The sequence below is a fragment of the Convolutriloba macropyga genome, chromosome 8, assembly GCF_964194025.1.
Source record: "Convolutriloba macropyga chromosome 8, txConMacr16.3, whole genome shotgun sequence".
In the NCBI taxonomy this organism is placed as follows: Eukaryota; Metazoa; Xenacoelomorpha; order Acoela; family Convolutidae; genus Convolutriloba; species Convolutriloba macropyga.
The window spans coordinates 40,668,044-40,684,306 of NC_134475.1; the positions used below are offsets into that span (position 1 = coordinate 40,668,044).

General features: G+C 35.6%; 1 protein-coding gene across 1 annotated transcript in view; it reads left to right on the forward strand.

The window, feature by feature from the left end:
- LOC142344729 (uncharacterized) overlaps positions 1–16,263 on the forward strand; it is a 56,498-nt gene that overhangs the window by 22,279 nt on the left and 17,956 nt on the right. The window contains exons 4-5 of the mRNA XM_075396607.1: positions 12,202–12,515; positions 16,058–16,261. Of these exons, the coding sequence (XP_075252722.1) occupies positions 12,202–12,515; positions 16,058–16,261 (518 nt within the window). The remainder of the gene's footprint in view (positions 1–12,201; positions 12,516–16,057; positions 16,262–16,263) is intronic.

Consider the following 16,263-nt stretch of genomic DNA (forward strand, 5'->3'; position numbering starts at 1 on the left):
TGTTTTTTGATTGGCTTTAACTTTTGATCAAGTTCTTCGTTAGCATAAATCACGACTTTCAAGCTTGACTTCTGACGTACCTCACTCACTGTTTCAGCTGATTGGATTCTCAAATCTTTCTCGCATTTAATTACGCAATTTAGTGAATACAGTCAAAGGCAGAAGATCAACATTAAAAGAAACGTGATAAACCTATAAGGCCCGGTCATTAAGTCATAGTGCATTAGGTTATCAAAGTTTATTAGAGCCATTGCTAGCTCACATTAAGCTTAATAGCTTTCATTTTAGAAGCTAGTTGAAGTGTAATTTTAAAATTTAACTGAAATTCTAAAATTGCGCACCACATTTAATCACTTTTCGAAAGTTAGGAAAAAAATTCTAGCAATTTCTGTCTCTTCTTTTTTCTTTTTTGCTTTAACGCTGATATGAGTCCAGCGCTTCAATGCTGGCTATTTTCCGGCATTTTGTTGGCTATATTTTTTGTTTGTAAGCTTAGGCATTTTGATGGGTTATCGTTTTTCTCATTAGATAAATTGTCAAGGTGAACTGACCCAATGCCAGATTCCGAAAACAATTTTTTTTCGAAGTAAGCCTACAGAATGGAAACCTCTAAGGAAAGAGTATTTGCTGGTTGAAACCTTCTGCATCTGTTAATGTTTTAACGCCTTGTGCTTACTTTAACGAAAACCCGCCAGGAATCAAAAACTGCTGAACTGTTTTTTAGGTTTTTATGTCGCTTCTGGACTACTCTCATAGCCAGTGCCAAGAGTTTCTACTTAACCAGTAGTTGACTTCCGTTGACTTTCGTCATTTTTCGTCAAAAAGTGCGCGTTTTTTGTTTTAAGCATGGTTACGTGACTCAGCAGAATGCTGAATGCGTCATTTCGAAATCCTGACTTATGCGCCAGAAGATCGATGCGACTTCAAGCAGAGTCACCTATCCATTACTTAAAACGCGCAAGTGCTAGTTTTGGAATACCGAAAGTCACAAAAAGCCCAAAAGTTAAATAGCCGAATTTTTCATATATATTTGACCAGACGTTAATATAGGAATTTAAATGAAATTCTGTAATTGCGCACCAAGTTTGAGCACTTTTCGAAGCTCGGGTAAAAATTCTATCAATTTCTATCTCTTTTTTTTTGTTTCAACACCGGTTTTAGGATTTGAGTCAAGCGCGTCAACGGCGGCTATTTTCTGGCAACTTGCCGGCTATGATTTCGTTTGTAAGACTGGGTATGTTTGATGGGTTATGCGTTTTCTCATTAGATGAATTGTCAAGGTGAACTGACCTGATGTCAGATTCCGAAAAAACTTTTTTTTTCTTGGTAAGCCGACAGAATGGGCTCTTCCAAGGAAAAAGTATTTGGTGTACGAAGCGTTCTGCAGTCTTTAATGTTTACGATTTTTGCTTGAACCCATAGGATCAAAAACTGCTAAATTGCTTTTATTCAGACTTTTACTTCGCTTCTGGACGACTCTCATTGCCAGTGCCAGAAGTTAAAATGCCAGGAGTTCCTGCTTGCGTTTTTCGTCATTTTGTACAGGCTTCTTTTTTTAAGCATGGTTACTTGACTCCGCCCAAGTCGCTTCGAAATGCTGTGAAACGCCAGAAGATCGAAGTGACTTCAAGAAGCGGCACGTATCCATTACTTAAAACGTGCACGTGCTTTTTTTGAACTGCTGAAAGCCGAAAGTGTCAGAAGTTAAAAAGCCGAAAGTTCGTATATGTTTTACTAGAAGTTGAATTTAAATTTTATTAAAAACACAATCTTTTTTATTTGAAATTAAATATACAATTATGAATAGCCGCCCTCAGCTTCTCAGCAGGCTATTATTGCGCTCCTTTCTTTTATAATCCAGGGATTGGATTGTATAGGTGCTCTGTCTTGTTTTGTTAGATGTTTTCACGCCTCAGTGGCCCGGAGATCCTCATCTAGGATTTGGTAATAGGCTACTAAGTAGCTTCTAGTGGAAATGAAATGGTTTTCAGCGTTTATCACGAATTCTAGAAAGTTTTTTGATAAAATTTAAATTTCTTTGACAATTTTAGCCATTTCGAGTTTTTCTGGCCCCAGGGGCCAACGAACCCCTCTAGGATTGGATAACAGGTTATTGCATTTTTTCTTCTGGAAATGAAATGGTGTTCAACATATAACAGTTTTTTTGCATTTTTTGTGATAGTTTGAAATTTTTTCATTTTCTGATTTCTATTATTTTTCCAGTCCATCAATCTTTATGGACCAATGAAAAGTTTTTTGGCTGTGAATTGGGTTACTGGATAGTGCTTGAAGACAAATAATTGGTTCTGAAGATAATATATTAACAAATTATAGCAACATTTTAATAAAATTTGCAATTGTTTTCAAGTTTTTGATATTTGTGATTCTCGATTTTTAGAGTATCGATATTTAAGGGTCGATGAATTTTTTTTTTGTTTCTTGCAGATAGGTTAGTGGACAAGTCCTGGAGATAAAAAATGGTTTTGTACATATTAAAATTGGGAAATTTAGAAACTTTGAATACATTTAGCAATTTTCGATTTCAAAATGTTTGTCATTTTCTCGAGCTTGTCTATCTTTATTGGCCAAGAAACCCCTTTCAAGGCTTGTGCGTGGTCTAATTTTTGCTTTTTTTCTACATCATTTTTGGCATTCAGGCTAAAGTCTTCAGGCGTTTTAGCACTGATTATTTTTAATAGCCGCTCAAGGATAGCTGGGGCTATTATTCGCCTTCTCGGGTTTTTGTCTTCAAGATTATTGTTACGACCATAAGACGTCACAATCGCTTCAAATCTGCTTTTTTTCATTCGTTCATGCACTTTCAACTGTTTTGCATGCGTGAAGTCTTTTTTCATTTTTATTGGAACGAAATTTTTGTTCATTTGAGTGATTAAGTTTTTGGTCACGCGTGACTTACCTCGCTCTCAAATATGACTTCCTGACTCTGAAACTGACTTTTCTTTACTTTAATTGAAAAAGATAAGGTCAATTGAGTTTTTGTCACTGTAAATACAGGTTATTGGAGAGCATCTAATTGAAGCAGCAATAATTCGTAATCAAAATACAACATCTCAGAATTTAACAAACAGAAATTTTGCTTTGGTTTGTTTTTGTTACTATTTTTTGAGACTGCAGATCTACGAAGCTATTGCGTCTATTTTGTGGCAATCTGCCAGCTATGTTTTTGTATAGGTTGTTTATTTTAGTTTCTCTTGAACTTCTGAGACTCTGGTCTTTTTGGCTGGCATTGTCCAATTGAGCAGCTGGTCAGATACAGTATGTCTACGTTCTTAATTCAATTCTTTGGATTTTATTTCAGGACTTGTCCTCCGATGTTTTTTACTTCGTCTAATTAAAATTTGCTTTGCCTCATTTTGCCGCTCTTTCGACATTTTGGTAGAATTTGTTATGCCTTCTTCAGGCTAGTTTCATTCTTCTCTCATTCTGCTCAAAGTGCTTTTAAACAGCAATTGTTCAGCAGAGCAATCTAAAATGAATAAAGTTAATACAGTAAAACGAAAAACAAATAAAACTTTGTTCTGCTCTTGTGCTTTTGAACAGCAGTTGCTCAGCAAGGCTATCTAAAATGAAAGGAGTCATAAAAAACGAAATCAAAAATCGAAACAGGATTAATTAACCCATAAAAGCCTGATTTTAGATGCCCGTTACATGAAGTTTTTTTTCTTGTAAGTTACATTTACCATATCTATTGCTTTTTGGTATTGGTACCAGTCCCTGTATGCTCTCATTAAGTAACAGGAGTATGTCTAACAAAATGAAATAAAAATATCTTGCACTTTAAAAAAATTTTCTTACATCAATCAGTTTTTCATTTTTTTCTGTTTAATCAGTCGTAATCGGGAGTTATGGGAATCAATGGCGGCTATTTCCCGGCACTCTACTAAATGAGCACATATTTGGAGTGCCATTTTGAAGCATCTCATAGTCAACTGTCTAATCACTTTGGGTCCGTTTTTTCATTCCTTTCATCATTTTGGCTCATTGCCGACTCAACCTCTCTTCTCACCCAAGTCCTCATCTTGATAATTTTTTCCATGGGAATGGTCAGACCAGCTGCTTTAGCTGTTTGTGAAATAAATTCACTTGTTTTCGTTTGCGCTTCTCCGATCTTTGATATTCACGAACTGCCGAGTCTAATTTATGAGCGCTGTTTTTTACTGAGTTATTGTGAAGCCATTCGTCATATAAAGCCGTTATTGCTGAAGCTCTCAAAGAATAGCCACTCCATCCTGCTTCTTCTGCAACATTTACGAGTGAATGAAACCAAATTATTTACACCTATGGCTTGATTATGGAAACAATTTTTTGCTCTCGTTTTCTCTCGGTCTACAATCTCTTGGTCTGCCATTTGGGTATTTTTCGGTAAATGCAACTGGAAAGTGGGAACCACTATGAAAGAATATTTGGCCCACAAGTCTTGTTCTAATTGATCAGTTAACTTTAGTAGCCGCCCATCTTCCCCCAAGAATAGCTTCCCCCAGGATGTAAAAGTCAAATGCCGAACGTGAAAACTAAGTGTTTAGGTTAAACGGCTGAACGAATTGAAGTGCAGAAAGAAGACAGAATGCTTTTCTGTCCATGCTGCTTTGTTGCGAGAACGTGAGGAAAAAGGTGTGAACATTTTTGATAATTTAGCGAATTTTTTTTTTCACATGCGACTTTTTCGATTTCAAAGCAGTTTTTCAGTTTTTTTGGGTAAAATGGTAGTTCGAAACAATAATAATAAATAACTGTGTGTTCTGCAACACTTATGACCATCTCAATCATATATTCGAGTTTTAAATGCAATCTTGAGCTATTTGTGTGATTTCGCCGTTTCAGACGCTTTTTAGCGGATTTTGTGCTCTTCTTTATGTTTAATTGCTCTCAAATAGTAACCGCCTCCAGGGTTTGAAAATAGGTTTCTGAATAATATTTAGATTAAATGGAATGTCTTATTGAATGTCCAAATTTAAACATCACAAATTTTCAGCATATTTTTGATATTTTTGCCATTTTTTCCAATTTTTCAATATTCATTATTTAGATTTTTTGAGCCTCAAGGGTCAAAATTTTTTGGAATTTTTTGTCATTTTTTTAGGTTTCTCTAGCCTCAAGGGCCACGGAACTTCCTCTAGGTTTTGATAATATGTTACTGCATAGTTTATAGATGTAATGGAATGTTCTTCAAGATTTTATTATCAACAATTTAAGCAAATTTTAATAATATTTGCAATTTTTTCATGTTTTTGAATTCTGTTCCGGCAACAGAGGCCCTGGGACCTCCGCCAAGGTTTGATAATAAGCTGCTACATAGTTTCTAGAGTTATTGGAATTGTGATCAACATTTTGATGACTCCAGTTTTAGCAATATTTAGAAGGAGAGAGAGAGAGGAGAGAGAGAGAGGAGAGAGAGAGAGGAGAGAGAGAGAGGAGAGAGAGAGAGGAGAGAGAGAGAGGAGAGAGAGAAAAGTAATAAAATTTAAACTTTTCAAATTTTTGGAAATTTTTTTTGTTCGAAACGTATGGATCTTTATGAGCCAGTGAAACTCTTTCAGGCTTGAAACAGGGATAGTGGATAGTCTCTTGAAAGGCAATGAAATGGCTCCTAAGATATTATGTCTTAAATTATAGCAAGATTTTGTTAAAATTTGTTTTTTTTCCAAATTTTTTCAATATTTTTTGTCCATTTCTGAGTTTAACGACTATTACTGGCCAACGAAATTTTTCAAGTCTCGGAGATGGCTTACTTGACAGAACTTTCGAGACAAAATTGGTTTTTGATTTTTTTTTATTGCGCAGTTCAAAACTTTTTTTTAATTTTGCCTTTTTCAATTTTTTCTATATGATTTATTTATTAACAAGGTTAGAAAACTAGAAGTTGCAGTGTCGAATCCAATAACGGAAGATATTCCTGTCTCCTGTCTCTTTTAGGTGAGGTTCCTTTCCTTCTCTTTCTCGTTCACGTTTTATCTCTCTTTGTTGATTCCGCACTTAGCTGTTGTTTTGTGGCGTAATGTCACCATCTCTGATCCTCATTAACAATGAGTTATAGTTGCAATGTTTTTTTATCATATATGATTTAACAGGCACTTTTAGGAAACCGTTGTTAATTGCTCTCAAAAGCATTTTGTAGCAAATATATTAATCCTGTTTGTATTTTAACGCAATTTTTTGGTTGGCCGATTTTTCGTCTCACTCAATTGACTTTCGTATTCAGAAACGGGATAAAGAGGTAGCGTCCTGAGGACACTAAACCGTGGCTAGCTGTTGACGAAGCCAACCGCTTGCTGGTCGTTTGGGAGCAATTCGCCCGACGTTAGTCGGTAATGTTTTTAGTGTCTCGGGTTATCGTTCTTGTTTTTTTTAATTCTTATATTGGTTTTTGAGGCCTTTTGATTTCGCTTTTATCATTTTAAATTTTTTAATTGATGAAAAAAATTTTTCAGCTGAAAAATGCTTTAGTTGAACAATTTTTTTGCTTAATTTGTTTTGAGTTTTTTTGCCTAGTATCTGTTTTTTTTCTGCCTTTCACAGAATTGTTTCATGTTCAATCGTTTTTTAGTGTTGCTTGTAGGGCCATTGTTACTAAGTGAAAACAATTAATCGTTTCACAACACATTTTTTTTTAAAAAATGATTTAATCAGTTCTGCAGTTTTATGTAGTTTTACTTCTTTATTATTTTTAATAGCCGCCGTCATCTTTTCAGCCGGCTTTTATAGCGCTCCTATTTTTTTACTTCGTTGAACAAAAAAAATGTTTCGCCTCATTTTGCCGCTTTTTCAACATTTTGACTTTTTGACCTCTCTGGGCTAGTTTCTTTCTTCTCTCATTCTGCTAATAGTGATTTTGAACATCAGTTGCTCAGCAAAGCAATTCAAAATAAACAGAGTCAGTACAAAAAATGAAGTCAGAAATAGAAACGGGATAAGCCCATAAAGCCCAATTTTATATGCCAGCTTTTTGAACGTCGTTCCTATAGTTACCATTTCTAATGCTTATTGGTATTGATAGTAGCCCCTGTAGCCTTTCTCTATGAAACTTGTGAATGACTTTTCATTTGAAGTATGTTCAACTACGAAATGCCATCAAAATAAATCGGACTTAAAAAATGTTTTTGTACAAAAATCTTTTTTATTATCTTCTATTCCTTCAATCCTAATCATGCTTATTGGAATCAACGGGGCTATTTTCCGGCAATCTGCGGGGTATGTTTTATGTGTTTTCCAGTGTGTATGGGTGTTTTTATGTGCTCACGGTTGAGCAGGAGCTGTGTCTTTGAAGTGTGCTGAGAACAAACATTTGTTGAGATTTTTAATAAATTTTTTAGGTTTTGTCCTCTAGTTTTTTTTGTTTGATCGGGTTTTCTCTTTTTTGAGATCTATTGCTTATGTTTTCAATAGCCGCGTCCTCAATTCCAGGCGGCTATTATAGCGCTCCTATTTTTTTTAGTTCGTCTAACAGATTTTTGTTTTGTCTTACCCTGACTTCTTGGAATTGACTTTTTCAATTACTTACCTGAATCAAAAAATGACTTCTGAACTCACGTATGGAACTTTAAATTTTATGAACATTCACTTGTTAAAGGTCAATAGTGTGCATCTAAGTAGTGCCAAACATATATGCCCTAATTCTTGATTATTTAAGTCTTGATTTCTTGATTTTGAATATTAATTTTGGGATCTTCTCCGTTTGTGCCCCCCGTGTACATTATGCGCCCCCAGTTACAGAGCACGTGCCATTACATAATAAGTCATTATGTAAAAAATTTTGTACGTGCATCTGAGGGGTGCAAATAACAGGCGCCCACTAAGCTGAGGCGGCTCAAACAGAAGAGATCCTAATTTTGAAAAGCCCTATTAGGGCTTTCTCGTTATAGAGCTTATGTGTCTCATAAAAATGCTAACCTAAAAAATCTAGTGGTCTATTGAAAGACTGTTGGTCGATCTGTCTGTCTAATCTCTTTAGTTGTTTCAATTCATGAAAGGCCTCAAGCGTCTATCGCGGCTATTTTCCGGCAATCTGCCGGCTATGTTTTCTAACATATTCAAAAAATAAAATTTTTTGACAATTTGTTATCAAGAATTATTTTTGGAATCGCAACTCTAGAAAGATTGAAAGTTTCTCAAGAGCTTGTTTTACGTTTTTCTTTGCCTTTCTAATTTGTTTCATTTTTTTTAATTAAAAGGTATAAGGGGAATATACCCTTTGGTGTGCTAAGGAGTAAGTTAAGTTTGACATCGAGCCGATTCCGGAGTCTTCCGGCTATGTTTTTTCAAATTTTTTTGATGACTTTCAGCTTTCGAAACGTTACAAACAGGTAACGCTCGTCAGGCATTAAGATACAATAGAGGCCCACAACTGGTTTTTAGCAGTTTTAAGGTGCTTAATGTACCGAAGTTGCTGGCAAAGTCTACATTCAAAGTGAAAAGGTCACTTCTGAAATATTTTACCAAATAATTGTGCTGTTTTTGATTGTCTGTACGTTTTTTTCAAACAAAAACTCACAAAAATGACGAAAATAATATTTCATTTGCATTACCAAAACATATACGTCAAACATATACGTCTAACATGCAGAAAGGAGTTTAAAGTACCAGCAGCTTAAACAAAGGTTAACTGAAGTCCTGTGTTTAACTTCAAAGGTTAATTGAAGTCCTGGACTTCAATTAACCTTTGTTTAAGCTGCTGGTACTTTCTGCATGCTAGAATTGTTCTTCAAAACTGTTTTTGACGTATATGTTTTGGTAATGCAAACTTTATTGAAATATTGTTTTCGTCATTTTTGTGAGTTTTTGTTTTCTCTGGGAGCCAATGGGGTACTGGATAGTGGCAAACAAAATATTTTCAAAGATATTGATATGAGGAATTTTAGCAAAGTTTGCTTATATTTGATCATTTTTTCAATTTTTCTTGAAATTTTCTTTGCCGTTTTTCGAGCTCTTGGACTTTTGGGAGGCAGTTATTGTTTTTAAGGGCTTCAAGGTCGGGTAGTGGATAGTTTTTAGTTTCAATGAATTACTTTTGAACATATTATTAAGAAGAACTTAAACAATTGTCTATTAAAATTTGCAATTTTTCGTTTTGTAAAGAAAATTTTGTTCTGAACTTTAGAATTTTGAAATTTTTCATTTTAAATTTTCCTGAACTCAAGTGATCAGACTTTTTTTGAGGTTGGTGCTAACCTCGCGCGCTTAATAAAAGAAATTCAACTTTACTTTTGAGGACATTGACATGAAGAAGGTGAATTGAATCAGGGTTTTTACTATTTTTTTTGTTGTTGCCTGCTTTAGTTTGCTAGTCAGATGCTAGAGTTTTCAGTTTGTCCTTCATTTGTTTGAATTTTTTTGTGGGACGTGTCTTGCTATGTTTTTTGTAAGATTTTTTCCTACCTTTTTCCATCAGTTTGAGCTTTTGAAACGTGATAAACATGTAAAGCTCGTCGGATAAGTTGGAATAGTTGAACTCAGCTGGCTTTAGTAGCCTGTTAGGCCGTTATTTTGATGAAACTGCTGTAAGGCCTATCTTCAAGGTGAAGAAATCAGTTTTCGCTGTTTTTCCGCGCTCAATGCAGCAATTTTTCCTTGTTTTTGTCTGTTCTCTTTAATTTTTGTTGATTTATTTATCTTCGAGGTCGGTCATAGTTTATTTGGCTATTTTGTTGTGCGATTTGTCTTTTTATGCTAAGAAATTTGTTTTTGTTTGTTATTCATGCTAACTTTAGCACCAGAATCAAAGCATTTTTCGCTAACCTTTTCAGGTGTTTTTGAAAAGTTTTGTCATTTTTCAGTTTTTTTATGCAATTTAATAGGGCAAAGGAACTTGTTAAGGCTGGGAACTGAGTTAATGGAATGTTTTTAACGACGCAAAATTGATTTGGATGATCTGGATATCACTAATTTTTGTAATTTTAATTAGTTTTTGCGAATTTTGTTGCTTATGTTTGTTTTTTTTTTCTACTCAAAAATTTCTTTTTTTCAAGGTTTTATTTTTTACTTAGTGACCCTCGAAACAGTTTTAGTTTGGGAAACTTTAATGATCCGGATAATTTTCGAGGATATAAACCTCACAAATTATAGCCACATTTAAAAAAAATTGTCTAATTTTTTAAGCTTTTTTGCAACTTATTATTCTTCCAATTTCTTTCAGTTTTTTTAAATCCGTTATCATTCGGTCTTTCATTTTGTGTTATCGGCAGACTCGCTAATTTATTTCAGTTATCATTGCCATGTTGGAACGAGTGCTTTGGTGATGTTTGTCTCTTAAACAGTTCGAACTTCATTAATGTATTGGCATAGTACTGGTCTGCTCAGTCGGCTTTTTTGGCAAAAGTCATATCAATTACGTTCCAAAAGACGCTACATCTGACTCCTTTTTCTTGAACCTATCTTATCCAGAGATTCTCCAACACTCGAATTTTAGCGCAAGTTTGTTTTGCAATAATCGAGTGTTCTTCCGTCGTTCTTCAAGGACTATTGGCTCTTAACATTTTATTTCAAACAAAAAGAATTGCACAGAGAAAAACGAGAGTGACAAAAAGTTTACCTAAACTGTTTTTAACAAAAAAGCAGCCAATTGTCTGCGAAAGTGAACCAACTTTTCATCAACGAGAGAAAACCTGTTTTCAATTTTTTGGCTTGATCTGTTAAAATCGCTTCCGCAGAACTTCTATCTGAACTTGCACAATGCGTGTTTTAATTTTGTTTGATAACTCTTCAGAAGTTAAATAAAATTCCCGCGTATCAATTTTAACGGCTATATTTGGTGACTTTTCAGAAGTTAAAATTAAAATTCGACGTAGCATTCACTGGTTTTTACGACTTGAAGTTGTATACTGGTATTCTCCAGATTTGTTTGTTAAATTTCATTTGTGCATGACTGGGACATTGAACTTTTTTTCAAAAATTGGACTTTAAGTTTTGGTTACGTGACTCTTGCTTCTGAGAACTGAGAACTTCTGGCGTTTATCGAGAATTGCGAGGCGCTTCGAGATATTCAGTCAGAATTTCGATGTGACTTTTGCAGAGTCCCAACCAGTGCGTAAAACACTCAATGCAAACGTTTTAAAATGACCGAAGTCAACTTCGCGCTAAGTAGAGTTTCTGGCATCCTAATCTCTGGCACTGCAGACCTTTCGCATTTTAAAATTTGCACATGAGTGTTTGAACAGTTGCTTAGTTTATCATGCAAACTTAGTAGGAACTGCCAGTAAGTTTCGAGGTCGAAAGTTTATGTTGAGAAGTTTTGATCCCATGACAGTCGCTCTTCCCCATCCAAAAACAGAGAGCCCGCCAACCTACACACCAATCCCCCACGTATCCCTTCCCTACAAAAACATACCCCCACTACCACCTCCTCCCCAACTTATCTAACCCTCTACCTACACCACGGACCCTCCCTCAACTACCTCCCCTAACCACAACCCCAAACTAATAAACTGAGTGCGCATCTTCTAAACACTTTCTGTTGTTCTATTGGGCACTAACTTTTTGCTTTTTAATTTCCATTTTTGTTAGTTCTGATTTAGGAAAGCTTATTAAGGTGTTTATATTGCATGACTCTTTTTCTAGCTGAAGCAAGATTGTTCCTGGCTTGAGTTTTACTTCTTTGTTTTCGAACATCGACTTTTGTTTCAGAAGGTTGACTTCTGTGTTCGCACTTTGGACTGTTGCTTAGTTTTTAATTTATAGTAACAAGTTAATGTTCAAGGTAAGAATCAAGGTGGAAATGTGATTTTAGCTTTTTTCCCCCATAACTCCCTCCTTCCTATTCAGACTACAAAACCCCCACGCCTAACTACCCAACCTCCTACATACCCGCGCCCATCTGCCTACCAATCGCTCCTCCACACGTCAACTGCCTACCAATCCCCTCCTCCACACCTCACTAACTTAATCAGCTATTGGCTTACCCCCATTTCTGAACCCCCTATCTTAACCAAACCTACCTAACCCAGGCCCGCACGCCGTGCCCCAAACATTTTGAATTCAAGTTTTTCTGGTTTAGCCATTAAAAACTTCTCAACTGTTATTGTTTGAATTGGCAGCTCCATTTCAGTTTGGTGTCGGTACCTATATATATCTACAGCCCTCAAATGTATTTCTGCAATCTGTGGGCTTTGCTTAAAGGCAGTAGTCGGTCTGCTTTCTTTTTCGCTCTTTTGTGGCTCTTTAATACTTCTGAGGTTTCGTCGTTTTCAGGCGTTGCGTTGACCCACTACAACATGGTGGCTAACATTTGGCAATTTGCGGTGCACAACCCAATGTTTGGCTTGAACCCAGGAAACACAATACTGGCTGTGCTACCTATGTATCATATATACGGCCTGTATGTCTTTGCCTTGGCAGCCCCGATGAGGGGAGCCAACGTTGTGTTGCTACCAGAGTTCAACCCAGTGACGTTTTTGACCTCGATCCAGAAGTACAGAGCCTCTCATGTATATATTGTACCACCTCTGGCTCTCTTCTTGATCAAGGACCCTAGAGTTAAAGAGTATGACTTGACATCCATTCGAGTTAGTTTGTGAATAGGCGTAGACTTTGAAGTCTCCATGAGTGACAAGGACTTTTCTTATCCTATCTATTGTGGCCGTTATAACTGTGAAAAAGATGATAGAGTGTCTGGTATTTTTGTTCCGACCCCTCTTGAGTGGGGAAGGAACTATATACTCAAATGGGTTTTTTTTGTTCAGTCAATTTTGACCGATCGACATCGTAGAGAGTTGTGAGTGGTACCATTAGTAAGCCCGTCCAGCGTAGAATATGGAATGAAAAAGATTTTTTTTTTAAATTTCCGCTCGCTTTTTATAGGGAGTTATCGAGGTTCAAATTTTGTAAATATTAGACGTATTTCAGCCGTTTATATTCGCATTTTCGGTATTTTTGACCTAATTTTTGTCAACTTTGCTAAATTTTGTTCAAATTATTAACTGTAGTGTTATTAATTTTATCTCTAAAGATAGAGAAGGGTTGCTGAATTGTTCGATCCGAGTTTGAATGGTATCATTAAAAAGCCCGTCCAGTGTAGAATATGGATTTAAACAGATATTTTTGAATATCGTTTTCTTGAGCGAGTTATCGTGGTTTAAATTTTTCTGAATATTAGACCAATTTGCGTTATTTTTATTCACATTGTCCGGAATTTTAGCCCAAAATTTCGTCAATTTTGCTAATGTATGTAAAAATTTTTAACAGTAGTACTATTGATTTTATTTTTAAAATCAAGAAAGTGTTGTTGACTTATTCGATTAAATTTTTTTGGCTAATTATTTCAAAAGTCAGCCTTTTTCATCAAAAATTGCCCGAATTGAGCCTCTTTAGTCCACTTTGGTCAAGTTTAGCGGAAGTATACAGCCAGAAACAACTAGCGAAATCTTTGTAAACTACAAATGGGGCTAGTCTTATTTTCAATTCCATTGATGGTAGTCTGGAATTGAAATTTTGTCATTTTTTGCTAACTTTACTCTCTGATTATCAAAAACGCAGCTTTTTTTTGATGTTTTAACTAACAAGTTATCTAGATCTATAACATTCGAAACAATTGAGTGCTTTAAATGGACAAACAGCATTAGCAGGGCTTTTTTTGATATCATGGTCGTTTTGACTTTTAAAAATGTTGATTTTTTAAATAAACAATGGCTTATTGAAGTTTGCCACTATTTTTCTCTTCATTTGGTCAACTTGTAGCTTAATGTCAGCAAAGAAAGAATGCCTCTTCTTCCTCTTTTTTCTATTGAATTAAAGTGCAATTTTTTGGGGGTTTTACATGTAAAGTTATGGTTTTCTAGCTTTGATAGTACATTTCACATTTTTTTCATTTTAAGGCATTAGCCCATTTTTCAAGTTTTTTTCTCGTTTTGTCACAATAGCACATTTTTTGACAGTTCACATATTCGCGTTCAAAATACGGCACAATTTAGCGTATAAGATTTTACTTTACAGAAGATGTAGATTTTGGTTTTAACGGCTTCGACACTACTTTCTCGATTTTAATGGAATTTTTTACATTCGACTTTAACTGTCGTTTTTACTTAGTCTTTTTAATCTTATGAAACTTCCTGGTCGTGAAAGCCATCAGCTATCAACTCACATCAGACTGCGGGCTCATTTATTCCTCCCAATTCCAATGAGACCTGTCATTGGTTTTTGGAGGAAAAAATGAGCCCATATTCTGATTTGAGTTGATAGCTGTTGGCCTTCACGACTTTGGAAACAATTGTTTTCAAAAATAAGAAACACAACTTCGCATTTGTTTTTTGTCTATTTGTAACTTAGGCTCGTTAATTACAGGTCACTTTTGACATTATGTAGTCGAGGTATTCGCAAGTGTACAAAATCTAATGTTTTTAAGGGATTCGTTATGAATTTACTGGCTTCGACACGGGTTTTTCGCAAAAAAGTAAGTAAACTAATTTTTGATTTTAGTCTATTTGACGTTCTTTTTGTAGACGTTTGGTATCAACTGCTTCTTTTGGACAAATAAAGGAGCCTATTTAGTTTTTGCATCTCGTTGCTAATTGCTTTCATGACTTTGAAAATCATTGTTTTCGAAAAATACAAAAATATTACTCATTTTTGCCTTTTTTCTATTTTTCTCTACTTGTTACCTATTCTCTTTAATGAGAGGTCGCATGCCACATTATTGGTGTTCGGGCGAGGCGCAGTTCAACATATTTTGAGGGGCAAAATATGCCTTTACGGCCTCGACAGCGATTCCTCGCAGGTTTTAATTGAATTTTTGTTTCTTGTCTCTGTTTGTTCTTTTGTAACCGCATAAAAATTGAACAATGACAGGTCTTAATGACCTCTTATAGGCGTATGTGATTGCAAACTTGTTGGATGTTTTCATTAGCTGTCTAATGGTTTTCAATACTTTGAAATTAATTGTTTTTGAAAATATATGCCAATTTTTATCTTTGCTGTTTTTTTGTTCTTTTTGTCTAATTTTTACCGAGCCTTTTTATGGAGTGGTCCCATATCATTTTTATTGAAATATAAGTTATTTTGTTTAGTTTCAGTGTTATCTAACGCTGTTTTTACATTGTTAATAAGTCTTTTTAAATAAAAATTAACATTAAATTTTGGATGTAATTAATGTTTGTTTTTGTTGTCGTTTGATTTGTTGTTCGCCTTGACTTGCTTCCTTAATAATGATTGAGCTCTTCAGTCTAATGCTGCATTTTCTACACCGAGTTATTTGCGTTGGAGGCGATCTTTTTTTGTTCTTACACGTTTTTTTTTTAAAAAAATATACTTGAATTTATGGTAGTTTTCTATCTGTTTCTCATTTGGTAGACATTTATGCCAAAAATATGAATCAGCGGGGTCTGAACTTTATATGCGAGCGCACATTACCCAGCCTTCTTGTTGCTTGCAGTATCAGTTGTGCATAGCTGTTATGCATCAGTTGTTCTCTAACGAAGTTTGTAGCAAGTATATTAGTTGTGTTTTCGTCTGACCATTTTAACTTTTCGTCCCCAAAAACAAGATACACGGGTAAAGCCCCGATGGCATTAAATGGCTGAGCTGCTTTCTAACAGCCTTACGCCTTACTAGTCTCCAAGTATGCGGTTTGCCAAAAGTTTGAGGAGACAATCTCATGGTGTGAAGGGCGGTTCTTAATCTTTTAAAAGTTGGACCCATCTCAGCCCCCCCCCCCCAACACTTCCCCGTCCACCCTCCGAGTTTGAGAGCAATTTGCCCGACTATAGTCGTTTCTTTGTTTTTTTTGTACTGCTGTGAATTATGTTATTGTGCGCCAGGAGATCATACACGGGGAGTAGGGGCAAGTTAAATGGGTAGCAGATATTATGCACGGGCGTGAAAATATCCATTTTTTGAGTGATCTGAAAGATATATTGTTCATGGATCGACAAGTAGCAATCTTTGGCTTACGATTGCTAGCTCGAGCAAAGTTGTGCATAAAGCAAAGCATTACGGAGAAGATCAGTTGATTCTTATAAATTGTTGCGTTGTTGGCCGGGACAGCTAAAGATTCAAGGTTATTGCAGAAGTTAAAGGTTTTTCTTTGACATTATTGTAGTGTTATCATTTCTAGGATCTGGTGTCAGCGGCTGCTCCTCTAGCTGGTGATGTTGCCTTGCAAACATATGAGTCATTGACATCTCAAGGCGTGAAGGACATCTGCGTTAGACAGGCGTACGGCATGACTGAATTGAGTCCAGTGGCCACTGCTGTCAGATACAAAGTTGGAGATCTGGATTCCTTCTCATGCATTGGAGATCCAATCATGTCCACTGAGGT